The 16892-nt window shown below is 49.6% G+C and overlaps 2 protein-coding genes across 2 annotated transcripts; one reads left to right on the forward strand and one right to left on the reverse strand.

Annotated features, from left to right (window-relative positions):
- Nucleotides 1-23: 23 nt before the first annotated feature.
- Nucleotides 24-10691, reverse strand: Skic2 (SKI2 subunit of superkiller complex). The gene is made up of 28 exons (XM_026415333.2): nt 10611-10691; nt 10429-10532; nt 9254-9363; nt 9038-9155; nt 8833-8947; nt 8644-8718; nt 8302-8355; nt 8026-8216; nt 7727-7855; nt 7354-7499; nt 6690-6836; nt 6491-6575; nt 5785-5891; nt 5367-5513; nt 5200-5296; nt 4808-5020; nt 4618-4728; nt 3417-3647; nt 2737-2874; nt 2447-2584; nt 2215-2319; nt 1759-1906; nt 1540-1666; nt 1160-1370; nt 962-1072; nt 662-880; nt 352-492; nt 24-257 (listed from the first exon to the last, which is right to left on the reverse strand). The coding sequence occupies exons 1-28, from the start codon at nt 10630-10632 to the stop codon at nt 57-59; spliced, it is 3741 nt and encodes a 1246-aa protein (XP_026271118.1). The 5' UTR covers nt 10633-10691; the 3' UTR covers nt 24-56.
- Nucleotides 10692-10837: 146 nt separating this feature from the next.
- On the forward strand, nt 10838-16820 carry Nelfe (negative elongation factor complex member E). The gene is made up of 11 exons (XM_026415336.2): nt 10838-10931; nt 11366-11448; nt 12898-12967; nt 13062-13207; nt 13839-13913; nt 13999-14036; nt 14215-14546; nt 14656-14800; nt 14954-15008; nt 15254-15356; nt 16634-16820. The coding sequence occupies exons 2-11, from the start codon at nt 11374-11376 to the stop codon at nt 16729-16731; spliced, it is 1137 nt and encodes a 378-aa protein (XP_026271121.2). The 5' UTR covers nt 10838-10931; nt 11366-11373; the 3' UTR covers nt 16732-16820.
- The last annotated feature ends 72 nt before the right edge of the window (nt 16821-16892 follow it).

A 16892-nucleotide genomic window follows, 5' to 3' on the forward strand; every position in this document is an offset into this window, starting at 1 on the left:
CCCAAGCACATGTGGTGGTTTGCTATTTTATTATTCCACTTCCACCCAGGAGTCATTCACTGGGTGTAAAGGCTAGCTGCAAAGACAATGTCCCTTCGTAACAGGGTAGCTGCTGTCTCCATCTTGGCTCCCAGCACAGGCTCCCCTACCAGGCGGGCTGCCCCTCGAAGTGAGCGACACATCTCAGCCAGGCGCTGGATGCAGCGGACCACCAGGCCTTCAGGGGTCCCCGAGAGCCCTGCCAACTCAGAGAAGGGCTGTGGGGAAAACAGAGTGAAGATTGAAGATGCCAGACCCAGACAGCTTCTGACCGGCCAGCCAGCCACAAAACCCCAAACCCCAGGTACTCACCATGCCCCGGGCCCACTCATACACAACCTCAACAAGTCCAAAATTCAGCTCCCCCACAAATTCCTCCACTGTCTGGTTCAGACCACAGGCCACTTGGACCTCACCAATCCGCTTTGCCACGGCTCGGACACGTTCTACTCCCTGTAGAAGGGAAAGAAGAAGTCAAGGCCTGTCTTCCTGCTCTAGGCCCGGGGAGGCCCAAGTGAAGGAAGAGGCCATGTGCATTTTTAGAGGCACTTGTGGTCACCTGGGGAAACCAGATCAGGGGTTGGGAATGCCACAGTCCAGGGAGAGTGGTAGTATCCCTTACCTGCTTGAGGGTGCTTGGAAGCTGATCCCCAGGGTCCCCGGGACTCTGGCAGACCAGGCCAGAAAGCAGGGCTGCGATCTCCTCAGGCCGCAGGGCGCTCAGTGCATTGTCAAACATGAGCTCAGTGAGGAGCAATTCATGGCTGCTCATGGCACAAGCCACCCGCCCTGCCAACTTCACAGTGCCTGCCTGGTCCACGTAACCCAGCGTTCGGAGTACCTACAAGAAAGAGGGTTAGTGATGGGGAGTCTGCCACTTTCTCCCACATTAGCCTCCTAACCCCATCCCCACCGCTCCTACCTCTACTCGCTGGTGATACTCAGGGAGCAGCAGCAGTGACTGATCTGACAGTAGGAAGCGCAGCCGCTCCATCTCCTTCTGAATCTGCATTCGTTCCCTCAGCTTCAAATACTGCAGAGAGTCACAGGCAAGAGCCCTCAGTCCTCTCCCACTCAGCAGAGGTGTTAAGGAAAAGTCCCCCCTTCACTTGAGAGCTACCTGGGCAGAAAAACGGGGGCTGTGTACACACTGGGCTCCCCGAATTAGCTCTTCCAGCTTCCGGGCCCGGAGCCCCCCCTCTACCACTGACACATCCTTGAGCTGTAGGTCATTAACAGGGTCAAGGGTGGGAGGTCCTGCTGGGTAGGCTTGAGCCAGACGAAGCAATTCCTGGACAGCAGTGGTCACAGCTGCAAGGGGAGGATCCTTCCTAAAGAGGGAGCATGTTTTTGAGATCTGGGCAAGAGACTTCTTTGCCATAGGAACCTCTTTAGGCTAGATAAGGGGATCCCCCTCAGGCTGAGGGGATCTCTCAAATATACTCCCCTAGCTGGTAATTCATGTCCTCTGGGGAAAAGGATCCCCCCAGCATCTCTGACCTGAATTTTGGTTGCTGCCTCTTGCTGAAGTCCTCCAAGATCTTCTCACCATTCACCCGGAGCACCTTGGTGGTGATGGCAGCCACATCTCCTGGCTGAAGCTTGGCCACAGTATGATCACAGGGCCCTGTGAAAAAGGAAAAGTAGGTCAGTCCTTGCCATAGAGCCAGGCATCCAGCTCACATTCCAGTCAGGAAGCCAGACATCTGCCTCACTCACCTTCAGGCAGGAACAGCTTAAAGCCTACTAGGTCATCTGGGTGGGGCACATCTGGAGTGGCTGGATCCTTGTCCTGTGGATCCTCAGACACAAGCTTATCACACAAGACCAGGGTTGTGAAAATTCTGCTGGTGGAGTTTGAGGAGACCTGAGGGAGGCAGAAAGCCCAGGACAGTGGAATATAAGGAATAGACATCAAAAGTAGAAACCAGAAGCCCACCCTTGGGCTGGGATCAGGGAACAACCACGCAGAGCCTACCAATATGGAGAGGTAACCAACCACCCAGCATATTTCTTTGTGTGGGAAGGTGGACATGAGGTATTGGTGGGAAGGAAAAGGGGGGAAATGAAAGCATTGTGGTGGCAGCAACCTGCCCCCCAGCCAAGCAGGGAAGAGGGAGCTAGAGTTTGTTTCCTCATTCCTTCCCACCTTCTTAGTTCCCAACCCATCCTCACCTGCAGGATCACACCCAGTGCATTGTGATGCTCCTGATTCTTCACAACCACCACTCTTCCTGCCGAGAGAGATTTCAGCCCATTCACCGACTCTATGATGCGTTGCTGAAAAAGAGGGAAATGCACAAGGGGATATAGTAGAAGGTGTCACTGGGACTAAGTTTGGGAGTACCCAGGGTGACCCAATCTCTTACTCCCTCACCCCATCATCTCCCCACTGGCACACATTTACCTGGATCATGTTCCGGGTCTCTGTCAGTTCCTCCCCCCAGCTGTAATACTCTGGTAGGTCTACCAATTGACCAGTCATATCAGGCTCCTCCAAGGCACCCAGCCTCTTGGTTAGTTCAGCCAGTGCCTGTTCATGGGCCTGGGTGGCAAAGGGGATGTTGTGAAGCAAGCCCCTCAGGCCCATCTTGCCACACCCCCCACCTTCGCCCAACTGGTCTGTATAACAACCTCTTCTCAACCTGGTCTTGTCCACCTTCCTGTCCAGTATACTGGTCACCCCAGCCTCCTCACCTTGCTGTCTTTACGGGATGGAAACTCAGAGAAGCTCCTCTTCATCATGTCCTCCACCCTGAGGGCATCTACCCGAAGCAGGTTGAGAATCATAGTGTAAGTGAGGCGGAACTGGGACTGCAGCTGGGATGGCTTCCCCTGGAGCCAAGCCAGAGAGGTCAATGAGATCAGGTGGGGACCTGCCACTCCCTGGCCAGTCCTATGGGGATCTGTATCCACTCAGATCTGGTCCTAGCTCTGTAACCATGGATCTTAGACAAACCACCTGCTCACCTCTTCTGTAACAGGGGGAAAGAACAAAATGAAATACAGACTCTCAAAGGCCCTGTCTAGCTCAGTATTCACAGCAGGAATAAACTAGAATGGATGGAATCCAATCTCTTCCTTAGATTTTCTCAGTCTCATCTTGGGTTCTTCCAGGCAAAATAAAAAACTCCAACAAATATTCTGCCCATTTCTTCTCTAAAAAGAGGTAACTACATAAGCAAAATGAGGAAAATGCTAGTACCTGTCCTATAGAATTGCCTGGAGAGTCAAATGAGATCTTGTTAAGAAATGACCTGGGACTGTGCCCTGGCTACAAAGTGAGGTAGGCTTTTTAGGGAGGAAACAGGCAAAAGGTTGGAAAAAGGAATTCAGCAGATCCCTGCCTGTCTTGGCCTCACACCACCCCTGCTCACCATCATCATGCGGTGCAGATCTGCCATCTCAGGCACACGACCCTTACAGAGAAGGATGACAGTGCCTGTGGGGTCCAAGCCCCTCCGGCCTGCCCGGCCAGCCATCTGTACATACTCCCCAGGTAGCAGGTCCCGGAAAGTGGAGCCATCATGCTTACGCATGGAGTCAAACACCACTGTACGTGCTGGCATGTTTACACCCATGGCAAAGGTCTCTGTGGCAAACAAGACCTGGAAGAGCAGAGAAGAGCAAGGATCAACAAAGGTGCTCAGCAAAAGTCACACCCACCTCACTTTGTAGCCAAGGCATAGTCCCAGGTCATTTCTTACAGGATCTCATTTAACTCTCCAGGCAACTCTTTAGGACAGATACTATCATTGTCTTTATTTTGCTTATGTATTTACCTATTTTTTTCCTTTTGCACACGTATCCCACTGCAATGATTCCAATGTGTTTAACAAGTATCTTGGTGAATATGTTATTTCAGACCATGACTTGTTTTGTGCACTTGTAATTTTTAAAAAATATTTATTTATTTTTAGTGCTGAGGACCAAACCCAGGGCCTTATGCATGCTAGGCATTCATTGGCTTAAATAGTGCCAGGGTAAAAAATATAATGCCAGGTGAATTCTAAACTGGTATAAGTGGTACAACAACTCCTAGTCTCCCATGTCTCTGGCCATACTTGGCTAATATTAGCCAGGTTCCTAAATTTTACATTTAATAGCTATAAAGTCATATCTTCTAAGCATTTCAATTTATGTTTCTCTGATTACTAGTAACTTTTTCCCTTTCCTTTTCCTTTTTTTCAGCACTGGGGATGCAACCCAGGGTGGCATGGATGCTAGGCAACTGCTCTACTACTGAGCCACATCCCCAGCTCTAGTGACTTTTCATATGGTCCCTAGTTTTTTGGGTTTCTCTTCTGATGATCATTTGTTTGAGCATCCTGTGCATCCCCATTTTAAGATGGGAAACCTAAGACTCTCAAAGGCCCTGTTTAGAGGTTTGGAGGTTAAGAAATTTGTCCAAGATTACACAGGGAGGATATGGTGAGGCTGAGATTCAAACCCAGGTGGTCTGGACCCAGAGCCCAGGTTCTGCACTGTCTTGCCTAAACTTCTATACTTCTGTCCTGGGGACTGCCCACAAGGTGATGCCTAGTACCGTGGAAGTTCCTCTTCCCCCATCATGTGTACCTTGACCAGGCCACGGCTGAAGAGCATCTCCACAATCTCCTTGAGAATGGGCAAGATGCCACTGTGGTGTACACCCAGGCCACGGTGCAGGAGTTCAGACATGTGCAGGACCTGTGAGGGTGGGGAAGTGGCCCATAGTCAGAGATGGGTCTCTGAACACCTTATTTCACCAATTTCCATATAGATGCACCTGAGGCAGTTGGCGGTCAGAGCCCCTGAGACGAGCAAGGCAACGCTGCAGAAAGAGGTGAATCTCACTCTTCTCTGAACTCGTGGTAAGGTCAAGTGAGGTGAGGCCTGAGGCTTGCTCATCACAGCGGCCCCGGGAGAAGGTAAACACTACCACAGGCAGCTGGGCCCGGGCACGGAGGGAGGCCAGGAGTGACAGGTACACCCCACGGTCCTGGAGAAGGAAGGATAAAGGGTAGATGTTGAGTCCCTGAGAGGCAACTAAAGTGGAGGATGTGAAATAGTGATCAGTCAGCCAGGGTTCAAAGTTCAAGACCAAGTCCCTAGAGGACTAGGGAAAAAAGGATAGCAGAGAAACCTATGTTGGCAGATAGGAACCCCCCCAAATCTCACCTGTGCAGGGCCCCCCTGGTGTGTGGGCTGTTTGGCCCCAAAGGTCTGGGCATGTTTGCTCATTCTCTCCTTCTTGGCCTCTACAGCTGCATAGTACCTGTGGCAGAGAGGGGCAGCCATCAGATCTGGCTGGAGCCCAGACCTGATTCACCCAACCCTGGACTTACCCCTTGGTATGGAAGGCCCCTCGAGAGTCCAGCAGCAGAAAGAGCTCTCCCTGGGTCTTGGGGCTATTCCCTGTGAAGAGATAGTGCTCCAGGGGCACAGGGCGAGCAACAGTGCTGATCACATAGATCTGGCGACGCTTCAGTCTCCTGAAAGGAAGAGGGAGCAAGTCAGGGTGGGAGTGCAGAAAGGAACACCCATCTCTAACACCTTCCCCACTGCCTCTGACTTTATCCAGTCTCACTCTGAGACCCAGAATGGAAAGTTGTCCCCAAGAATCCCATCTCAACATACAAAGTGTTCTGGGTCCAAGAGGAATTCCACAGCCACCCCCAAGGCCTGACTCTTCTCTTTGCTGTGGTGTCCTTAGTACCCCCAGCTCCCAATCAAGGAATTTTACAGTTCCTTCACCCATCTCACCCAATCCAGTCAGCAAACTCCAGGGCATTAGGGACGGTAGCACTCAGAAGGATGATGGAGACATGGTCAGGGAGCATAATGAGTACCTCCTCCCACACGACCCCACGCTAGGCATGGAAAAGGAAGACTGGTCATAGGGAGCGCAGAGAGGCCAATTTCTGCCCCCAGAGATGTGGCATAGGGGTCCATGGGGGCAAAGAAAGCAGTAAGGTCCTCTGTCGGGGGCCACAATGAACAGGAGCTGAGCACATAGGAGCTGAGCATATACCCTTAGCCTTGAGCAATGAAGGTGTGGAACTGGCTTCCACTAGAAGTGCGAAAGCATTTCACCTTCTCTAGACAAGGAATTATAGCTCTGGGAGTGGGCGTCACCCAATGGACTGGGCTACACACCCCTGAAACCCAATCCCTTGCCTCATTTGGGTGGAACTTTCTCGAGTGTCTTCCCCCCAATAAATAGGTTTTCAGGCATGCTCTCTCTCTCTTTCGCCTGCCTCTCTGGCCTCCCTTGTGGGAGCTAGAGCAGAGGAGCCGTCACTGGAACTCAAGAAAAAAGTATTTTCTCTGTCTCTGTGTGCTTATTTAGTGCCAGCCCAATTTACCTAGAGTGATCCTGACTGATTTAGTCATGTGTTGCAGCAGTCCTCAGGGTATATGGAATAGGAGAACTCTCCACTAGTCCCACAGGAGACCCCATGTTTCTTACCTCTGCATCATTAATATAGTGAACCTCATCAAAGATGACCCATTCCAGATCCCGAATGACATCAGAGCCACTGTACAGCATGGAGCTGGGAAGAAGAGCAGAAAGCTGACTCCTTAGAGGCTCCCATCTTCACCTTTGTTCTCTAGAGCAGCCTCCTCTACCTACCCAAAACCCACCATGTTGGGTGCCCCTTTCTCACCGGAGGATCTCTGTCGTCATGATAAGGCAGGAGGCCTCTGGGTGGAGCTGCACATCCCCAGTGAGAAGCCCCACATCCCCAAATGTGTTTCGGAAGTCCCGGAACTTCTGATTGCTCAGGGCTTTGATAGGTGAAGTGTAGATGGTGCTGGGAAGAGGTGTAAAGTCAGCCAGAGTCTCACATAGACCCATGGTCAGCACTTGTTCTGCTTTGCTGAGCTATCCCAAGTCCACACCCCAGAAGCTGTGATGCTCCCCTTCTTTACCCAAATGCCCTCACATATTCTTTCATGATATGACTCCAGAAAAACTTAAGTCTCCTGGGCTGGGGCTGTAGCTCAGTGGTGGAGCACTTGCCTAGCATGTGTGAGGCACTGGGGTCGAGCCTCAGCACCACATATAAATAAATCAATAAAAATAAAGGTTCACTGACAACTGAAAAATATATTAAAAAAAAAAATGTCTCCCATCTCTTCCTATAGCCCAGGTCATCTTTCTAAACTTTCTCCCCACCACACCTTCTCATTTCTCTCTGGGCCCCATTTCAGTCTTTCCTGAACCTCCTTTATAAAGGATGAGGCAGACAGGTGTGGGAGAGATGAGGTCCAGACAGGATGCAGGAAAAATCAGGGCTGGTTGGTGAAGGGTGAGGAGGGTACTTATACCGTGTCATGTGTTTCTGGGCCAGGGCAATGGCATATTCAGCCACAACTGTCTTCCCCGCAGATGTGTGAGCTGCTACAAAGACAGAGTCATGTTGTTCCAAGTGCAGGATGGCTTGTTTCTGAAACACATCTGGCTCAAATGCCCACTGTGAGAGAGAGAAATTGATGGGCTGAAGAAGAGGACTTCTGCTCATGAACATACGGGAGAGAGGGACAAAGTTCAGAGTAGGGTGAAGCTGGGACTGAGGACTAACACGGGTCTGGAGGTACAAGGCCTCTGGTGGGGAAAGAAGACAAGGGGTAGGCTGGGAGACAGGGCCAGAGTCTGAGTCACCCAAAGATGAAAGAACATGTGAGGACTGGGGTTCAGTACCTGGAAGGCTGGCTGGGGAATAAGACGATAGAAATCACCAACAGGGGAGGTGACATCTACAGGAATGGCCCACTGCTCCTGAGGTGGAGGTTTGGGAGGTTCTGGCGGGGATATGACTGTGGATGCTTCCTAGGAGTGATAAAAGGTACAGCCAAAGAGCTCTCAAAGATCACTCCTCCCCAGAGATACTTCATTCTTCCCAAAGATGCTCCATTCCTCCCCTAGACCCAACCTAGCCATCCCACCCTCCCTATGGCAAGGCCCCTTCTTTCTTGACTCCATTGCCCAGAACCACCAACCTTTAACACTAGGTCCTCCAAGCTGCTTGCCCGGGCCAGAGGAACACTGCAAGTCGAGGCTGAAACACTGTCCCATCTGGGACCTTCAGACTCTCCCTTTGCCTCGCCCTCATCCTCATCACCCACTCCCAAATCTAGAGGCTCCAGCAGACGGCTAAGGCTGAGTAGCCCAGGAGCTGGAGCTGGGTGATCTGAGAAGCAAAGCAAAAAGAGCAACCTTGTCACATCCATCTCTATCCACTGAAGGGTGCCACTGTAAAACCTCATAAAACTCACCCTTGGGGGCAAAATTCACGCCTTTCTTAAAGCCAGGTGGAATGGTGAGAAGATCTGGAAGCCAGGAGTAAAGAGACAGAATCAAGGTCACTGCATGCTGTTATAGATAACAGATATCTGCCATACAGATGTTTATAGATGGGTATGTCTGTTGTGACCATTTCCCAATAGATGACAATAAAGGTTGTTATTGAAAGGTCACTTTTCCCTTTGTTTGTTTGTTGGTCAGGGCAAGGGAGAGCTTTCATAAAACACAAAAACATGGAAGGGCTACCAGTAGCCTAGTGACAGGGCTGCCTGGGCCCCTCTTCCTCGGGGCTCAGATGCAGAGCTTCACCTCACCTTTCTCAAAGTCTATATCCTCCTCAGCCTCCTCACGAGTGCTCAGATCTGTTATGGTAGGCTCATCCATCCCACCTGAGAGGGTAGACAGATAGGGATTCATGGAATGAGTAAAACAGGATGAGTGGGGAACCTTTCCCTGAAGACTAAGGACTCCCTCTCCTACCACCCTGTCTCCACAACAGTCACCTGGCCAGAAAGGGTACTGTGTTGGGTTCCCCCATAGAGACTGGGAGACTGGCCCTGGAGGCCGGCGAAGAGATAAGGAGGTTGTGGCTGACAGGTTTGTGTTCTCCAGCAGGACCTGAGGTAAGAGATCAGAACCCCAGTGAGGCCGAGCTTGCCTCTGACCATCTTCTCCCAATTCTACTTCTGGAAGCCCCTGATCTTTTACCTCCTTGTAGCCCAGGATCTGGCCTGTTGTTGGGTGTCTTTGGGCCTGAAGGTCAGATGGAACTGGAGCCCCGGGGGCAGCCAGGAGTGACCAGGGATCTGTCTTCCTCTGCCATTTTCTGAAAAGAAAGGAAATAATTTTCAAGTCTTCACTCTCTCTGCCCCAGCTTCCTTCACTGACCTGTCTCCCTAGTCTTGACCCCTCCAGTCTCCTCACCGAGCTGAATGCTCCACACCATGCAGTGGCAACCAGGCTGGAGAGGACAGAAACAACTGTTCTGCTTCTTGGTGCAGATCTGGGGCACAGGGAGGAAGGCCATGGGGAAGCTGGAACCAAGGTAAGATGAGAGGCATTAGGTCAGGAAAAAGAGTAACATGAAGAGCTGGGGATATAATTCAATCGGTAGAGTGCTTGCCTCGCATGCACAAGGTCCTGGGTTCAATCCCCAGAACCAAAAAAAAAAAAAAAAGAGTAATATGAAAAAAAATGATAAGATTTGTGTTTAGGTCAGAAATAGTAGATGTCCCAGACAGTCCAGGTTCATCAGGCAGAAGCAAGTTTTCCTAAAAGTTGTCAAAACACTACCTGCTACTAAATTATCTGGGGTACAGACTTTGGATTTCACAATCATTCCCACCGAAAAGTTGCATTCTTTTTTTTTCAAATATTTATTTTTTTAGCTGTACACAATACCTTTATTTTGTTTTAATTTTTTTTATGTGGTGCTGAGGATCGAACCCAGAACCTTACATGTGCTAGGCAAGCTCTCTACTGCTGAGCCACAACCCCAGCCCAAGAGTTGCATTCTTTTTTTTTTTAAAGAGAGAGAGAGAAAGAGAGAGAGAATTTTTTAATATTTATTTTTTAGTTCTCGTTGGACACAACATCTTTGTTTGTATGTGATGCTGAGGATCGAACCCAGGCCGCACACATGCCAGGCGAGAGCGCAACCGCTTGAGCCACATCCCCAGCACCAAGAGTTGCATTCTTAAAAAGCTCTTCTGATAATCATTAAGTACACTTAAACTTGATAATCATTAGTTTTAGAAAAGGCATGCCAGACCTAAGGATGAAGAGACAGGGACTCAAAAGATAGCATCTCAGTCACAAAGTGCACTTGTTCTTGAGGACAGGGAACTCCAAGAAAAGGACACATTTCAAAGAGTATCTATCTCTCAGAACTAAGGCATTTCCAGCACTCCCAGCTCCATCCTCAGATGGGCTCTGACCCACTACAGGTCCACTGAGCTAAGATTTGCCCGGCATCAGCAGGGGGCCCAGATGACAGTGGCCAGACACAGGACAGGGAGGTCATGCTAGATCCTACTGAGGAGGGTGGAGGAAGTTTTAGGCTCAATGCGGGTCAAAGCTTGGGGTCAAATGTCACTCACGGTGCTCTCTGGAGTCCCAGGCACGTTGAGCAGCTCCCAGCGCCCCGTGCATCCCAGTTCCACGGTCCGCAGCGGCAGGTTCAGGGGGTCGGGGGAAGGAAGCACTAGAGAGAAAAAGTCAGAGGTCAAAGGTCAAGAGTCATTCTCAGTCTACGACTCGGTTCCACCTCCCTCCCCCTCACCAAGTCTCTCGGTCTCCAACATCCCGGAGCCAGGACAGCCAGCCCGCAGCCTTGAAAGGCAGCTAGTAGTTGCAGGCAAGCCCCGCCCCTAAATGGGCGGAAGTAGAGGCGACTTCCGGTACACACCCCCGCCGGGAGCGTGGACCAGCGCGGCCTTGGGGCCCGACCTGGAACAGTAGAAGGCCGGGCGGAAGTGCCTGCGCCTCCGCCGCCTTGGTTACCGCGTTCTCAGCCCCTGCTACGTCATCGCTTAGAGCCCGCTCTCAGCAGCCAGCGCTGGCGCCGCCCGAGACCGTGGGGCTCGAGTTGCCGCCCCCTCAGGTAAGGTCTTCTCTTCACCCCTCGCCCCTTTTTTCGGAGCCCCTTCTATTTTCTTCCCATTTTTCTTGCACTAAGAGAGCTGCGCGGGTTCAGCCGCCTCCTCTGCTGTCCAGACCCCGCTGTTGGCCATACTAACTCAAATGGGGATGGGGGGTCGGGTGCCATCACCTTGGTGACGGAGTCGGTGTTTTTCCCTCCCTGAGCCACGTGGTACCCCAAGGCTCTGATGTCTGATCCTTGGAGACAAGAGGAAATGCTGGTTGATACAACGAGCGGGAGCTTGGACCACAGCCTGGTTTAAACAAGGGGTAGAGAAAGGCCAAAGGCAAAAGTAGGCAGGCCTGGAAGGGTGGGTTGGAGTATAGGGTGGACGGCGTGTGAACCCCGGGTGGTGAAAGTGGAGAAAGATGTCTTGGGCCCTGCCCTTGAACCAGGAGCCACCATGTTGGTGATACCCCCCGGACTGAGCGAGGAGGAGGAGGCTCTGCAGAAGAAATTCAACAAACTCAAGAAAAAGGTGAGGGAGTGTGTGGGGGCATATCCCAACCTTTCAGATTCAGCACTCCAAGAACACCGGGGTGAGTGTGAGGGGATGGGGGGTTCCAGCTTACACCTGGAGACATCACCTCATAACTTCAAAAGGTGGGCTTTCTCAAGTCTTGGTGTGACTTTTTCCTTTTTCTATGCAGTCTTTCATGGAATTGTCATCTTTTCTGGGGCTTTTAATACCACCACACTTCACACTGGTAATTCCCAAGTTTAGATTTTCCAGTTGCATCTGTTGCCTTACTTATAACCTTTAGGGACCCAGACTGAAATTATTATCTTCCTATCTAATCTAGTCCTTTTTCTTGCTCTTGCACATAGAACTGACTATGTTCAACTCTTTTGTGTTTGAACTCAAAAATCTCATCTCTGACTTCTGCACCATTTGCAGAGCCAAACAGTTTTTTCCCCCTTTTCTTTTTGAGATTGGGGTCTCACTATGTTGCCTGGGCTAGTCTCCAATTCCTAGTCTTAAGTGACCCTCGGGTCTCAGACTCCTGAGTTACTGAACTACAGGCACACACCACCATGTTCAGTGTGCCAAGTCTTCTTGATTCTTCTTTCAAAGTAATTTATCCTGTTTATTCATTCCCATGAATTTCTCATTGCACACCGTTGCACCTAGGCTGTTAGAATGGTCTTCAGTCTGTTTTTTTGTTGTTTTGAACAAACATTCACTCCTATTAAAATGATTCATTTTGTCCTCAAAATTCATGAGTGATTTCACATTATATATACAGCAAAGCCCCAAAACCTTAGGTTGACATTGCTATCTAATCAAGCAGAACTGTTTACTACTCAGAATTCATTCCCCGAAACCGTCTTTTCTCTGCATCTTTGTTTTCTTTGTCTAAAATACTTTTCTATTTGTGTTGGCTTCGATCCTACTAGGGGCCCAGTTTAGTAGCCACATAAGCATCAGAAATTCTTATTTGTATTCAGCTACAAGTAATCTACATCTTTTATTATCATTCTTGGCATTCAGTCTAGTCATTTCATCTCCTGGACTGTTAAGCATAGGAACCATGTATTTACTTCTGTATATCTCTGTTACAAAGTCATGTCTGGACTTCCTTAAATATGTAAGGAATGGGTAGGTGAACACCCCCACAAAGGTACATAGGCTTATACTTACTTGCAACTTATATCCTGGGGCTCCAATCCATGACTGGATTCATTTTCATCAACTTAAAAAATGTGAGACTCTGGAAAGCCTCTGAATACCATGGTTTGGTTAAGTATTGCTGGTATTGTACATGATTTGGGGGATCAGATATGAGAGGCGGGGATGCCTCAATGCACCACTCCAGGGGTACCATTTGCATTGTCTTCTTCAAGGAAGGTGTCCCTGGAGTGTTGTACCCAGGGGCCTTGGGAAAAGACTTGGCCTGCCTGACCACTGTCTTCTCACCATTCACAGAAAAAGGCATTGCTGGCTCTGAAGAAGCAAAGTAGCAGCAGCACAGCCAGCCAAGGTGGCGTCAAACGCTGTGAGTGACAGGAAATGGAGAAGATTAGAAGTGGGCAGTGTGGGCCTGACCTGTACCACAGCCAACATAATGTCTGTTTCCTTCACTACTCCAGCACTGTCAGAGCAGCCTGTGGTGGACACAGCTACAGCAACAGAGCAGGCAAAGCAACTGGTGAAGTCAGGGGCTATCAGTGCCATCAAAGCCGAGACCAAGAACTCAGGCTTCAAACGTTCTCGAACCCTAGAGGGGAAGCTAAAGGTGTGCACAAGCAGGATTGTTCTTGGGACCTTTGATTTCAGAGAGCATCTCTCCAAGTTAGAAGGGAGATAGGTTTAGGGGGAAAACAGTGCATATTTAGACATGGGCAACTTATTGTACCAACTGAGCTTTGGGGTTTCTTTTTTTCCTTTTCTTTTCTCTCTGAGATGGGTCTCCCTATGTTGCCCAGGCTGATATTGAACTCTTGGGAACAAGGGATCCCACCTCAGCTTCCCAATAGCTGGACTGTAGGTGTGACCCACCACACGTGGGAAGAGCCTTAGGTTTCTTATTTGTAAAGTGAAAAAAAACTAGGTGACTCCTATTGTCTTCTCTGTTTTATACATTCTGTGATTCTAATCCACATGAGGTTAGAGCTCTTAAAATGTGTTGCTCCAAGAAGTTGAACAGGCTGAAAATATCAGATTCAAGATAGCGGTTAAACCAGGTACTTTACATGTATGTCAGGTCATTTATTTTCAAAACTACACACAATCAGATAAGAAGTATATGTAGCATTAAAAGAAAAGATCAGAAGTCAAGAAGAGAGTGAGGGAAGAGTAGCCCCTCTGTCTCATGGTTAGGCAGCCTCCTGTTCCAACACTGACATAGGCTTCTACCACCTCTTCAGGACCCTGAGAAGGGGCCAGTCCCTACTTTCCAGCCCTTCCAGAGGAGCATATCTGCTGACGATGACCTGCAGGAGGTAATGGTTCCAATTTGCCATCCCTGAGCTGGGGATTGAGGAAGACGAGAGACCCCATATTAACTATTCTTGGTTTCTTTTTCAGTCATCCAGACGTCCCCAGAGGAAATCTTTGTATGAGAGGTTAGAGAACTAGACTGGGTCCCACTCAGTGTGGGGGTTGATTGCCTAGTCCTTGGGATGGTTGGGACTGGAGTTAAAAAAAAAAAAAATAGGTTGTGGAGGGTGTGTTGAGTCTCCACAGGGTCTGGGAGGAGGAAGTAAAGGCCCTCTTTGAATTATATTGTCTGTTTCTCTTCAGCTTTGTATCTTCTAGTGATAGACTTTGGGAACTAGGGCCAGATGGAGAAGAAGCAGAGGGCCCAGCGTCTGGTGATGGTCCCCCTCGAAGCTTTGACTGGGGCTATGAAGAACGTGGCAGTGCTCGCTCCTCAACCTCCCCTCCCCGAAGCCGGGACCGCAGCCACGAGAGGAACCGGGACAGAGACCGAGACCGAGATCGGGAGCGGGACAGAGATCGAGATCGAGATCGGGACCGGGATCGAGACAGAGACCGAGATCGAGATAGAGACAGGGATCGAGATCGAGACCGGGACAGGGATAGAGACCGAGACCGAGAGGGCCCTTTCCGTAGTGAGTGATCTTGGCTGGCAGGATGGGTGATCTCAGCTCAGACTTGGGTGGGTGCCACTAAGGTGGAAGGTGAAATGGACTGTCTTGTGACTGATTGCGAATCCCATAGGGTCGGACTCATTCCCTGAACGCCGGGCCCCTCGGAAGGGGAACACTCTGTACGTGTATGGAGAAGACATGACACCCACTCTCCTCCGAGGGGCCTTCTCTCCCTTTGGAAACATCATTGACCTCTCCATGGACCCACCCAGAAAGTAAGGATGGCCACAGGGCATGATAAGAAGACCTGGGATGTAAGGCCTAGGGGAGGAAGCTGCCCTGTTTCCAGCAGCCTGTGAGCACTGGGTTTGGTTGGGTCCAGCAGAGCCCAGAGGCCTTCTACTGACTCTGTTTTTTTCTCATCCCAGCTGTGCCTTCGTCACCTATGAAAAGATGGAGTCAGCAGATCAGGCCGTTGCCGAGGTTGGGACTTCCCAGACCTGTTCTTCCCATCCCTTCTGCCAGCTTCATGTTTTCTTCTTAAAATACTTGAAAGCCAGGAGGAAATTGGTTCCTTTTGACAGGAAGTCTCTTTCTAGTCACACAGAAAAACTAATAATTTCAGATCCTTATTTATCTGCTTCTAGGATAGTAGCCCCTGGAATAGCTTCTCTGGGTTATCTGTAATGTTTCCCCTATCCTCTGTACCCTATCATCTTCTACTACAGCTCAACGGGACCCAGGTGGAGTCCGTACAGCTCAAAGTCAACATAGCCCGAAAACAGCCCATGCTGGATGCTGCTACTGGCAAGTCTCTCTGGGGCTCCCTTGGTAAGAACAGAAATCTTCCTCATTCCCCCCACAACCTATCCCTTTTTGTTCCCTTGCATATCCCTGGGTTCCTTAGAGGTGGTAATGGTCAGAATTTTCATGGAGGCTATGGGAATAGAAAGGAGAATTGCCAGGCCCTCCATCAGCTAGGGGTAAGGGGAGGAGAGAAGAGTATTGAAACCAAAGCAATGACTGGAACAGGGAAGAAAGTGGGAGCCAAAGTCAGGTTAGTAGGGAGATGAACAGTTCATGAGACTTGTGCATTCTGAGCTGGAGTACAGCAGGCTTCATGAAACTTTGAAATTAAGAGTCCAGAACTCAAATGTGAAGTGAGGAATAAAAATGGTTTAGCCATTTGCATCTTGGGATGGCTACAAAATGACAGTATCATTAGGAAAACTGATTTTGGAGAAAAGAGTGACCCAGGACTAATTTGGGGACTGTTCAGGGAATATGTTAGGAAGGTGGACCAGGCTCCTTGTGCCCTACATGTCCATAGCAGCCCTGACATGTTAGGGTGAGGATTCAGCAAAGAAAACAAGAAGTGTCCAGCACTAGGAACAGCATCAGAGACCCTAGGCCACTAAAGCCAAAGGACGCAGGCTTCAAGAGGGATAAGTGGTCAGTGGTAGGAGACCCAGAGAATGGGAGTTGGTGTGGAGAGACTTGCTCTAGCCCTCAGGTAGGAGGGATGGAATCCTTGAAGAGAGGGACCATGTCTGATGAAGGAAAGAAAGAGAAAGGGAAAAAAGGACCAGAGGCTCAAGAGAGTATGCTGAGAGCCAAAGTTACCCCTTAAAGGAGTTCTGGTGAGGCCAGTAACATTTCTTACTGTGAATGACCCATTTTACCTGAAAATAGATTTTCCTGGGAAAGAAGTAAGCAGGAGGTAGGATTTGGACACTAGGAAGGATCCAGAATTGATCAACAAAGGGCTACAGATTTCTGATTTTTAATTTTTGATGTATTGACTAAAAGCAGTAGGTTAACATCATTCACACGTCTCAGTAATGATAACATTTGAGGATTTTCTAAGAACAAAACATTCATCACAATAGCCACATGCTCTGCAATAACATCACACTCTCGATTGTGATAGGTTGACCACAACCAACCTGAAGGAGCTAAGAGGAGACAGGCCATCCTGTCCACCAGAGGGCAGCATGAGAACTGGGCTTCCTGGGGACAGAGGCCAGAGTGAGGTAGTCAGGCTCTAGGCCTCAGGTCTGACTCAGGATCTCCTTCAAACCTTAATTGTTATTCTTTTCCCTCTCTAGCTGTCCAGAATAGCCCTAAGGGTTGCCACCGGGACAAGAGGACCCAGATTGTCTACAATGATGATGTCTATGAGGAAAACCTTGTGGATGACTTCTAGGGAATGGAGCTGGATTCCTTGTGCCTCATACGCCCCCAATGCTCGTCTCAGTAAAACACTGAGGTGGAAGCTCACACACCTTCCTCAGCCTCTGGTTTTTCAGCACTTGGGATTGGGGTTAAGCCTTTAAAAACGGCTGTCAGATTATATTTTCAGTTGTT

This window comes from Urocitellus parryii, chromosome 8 (assembly GCF_045843805.1).
Source record: "Urocitellus parryii isolate mUroPar1 chromosome 8, mUroPar1.hap1, whole genome shotgun sequence".
NCBI classification, from domain to species: Eukaryota; Metazoa; Chordata; class Mammalia; order Rodentia; family Sciuridae; genus Urocitellus; species Urocitellus parryii.

Coding starts and splice junctions, on each gene's coding strand:
- Skic2 (XM_026415333.2), bottom strand. CDS start 10,632: ATGTTGGAGACCGAGAGACTTG. Junction 5,892..6,490: donor ACTATATTAATGATGCAGAG/GTAAGAAACATG, acceptor TTCCATGCCTAG/CGTGGGGTCGTGTGGGAGGA. Junction 1,907..2,214: donor CACTGGGTGTGATCCTGCAG/GTGAGGATGGGT, acceptor TGCCTCCCTCAG/GTCTCCTCAAACTCCACCAG.
- Nelfe (XM_026415336.2), top strand. CDS start 11,374: ATGTTGGTGATACCCCCCGGACTGAGCGAGGAGGAGGAGGCTCTGCAG. Junction 13,914..13,998: donor CTGACGATGACCTGCAGGAG/GTAATGGTTCCA, acceptor TTTCTTTTTCAG/TCATCCAGACGTCCCCAGAG. Junction 14,801..14,953: donor TCCATGGACCCACCCAGAAA/GTAAGGATGGCC, acceptor TTCTCATCCCAG/CTGTGCCTTCGTCACCTATG.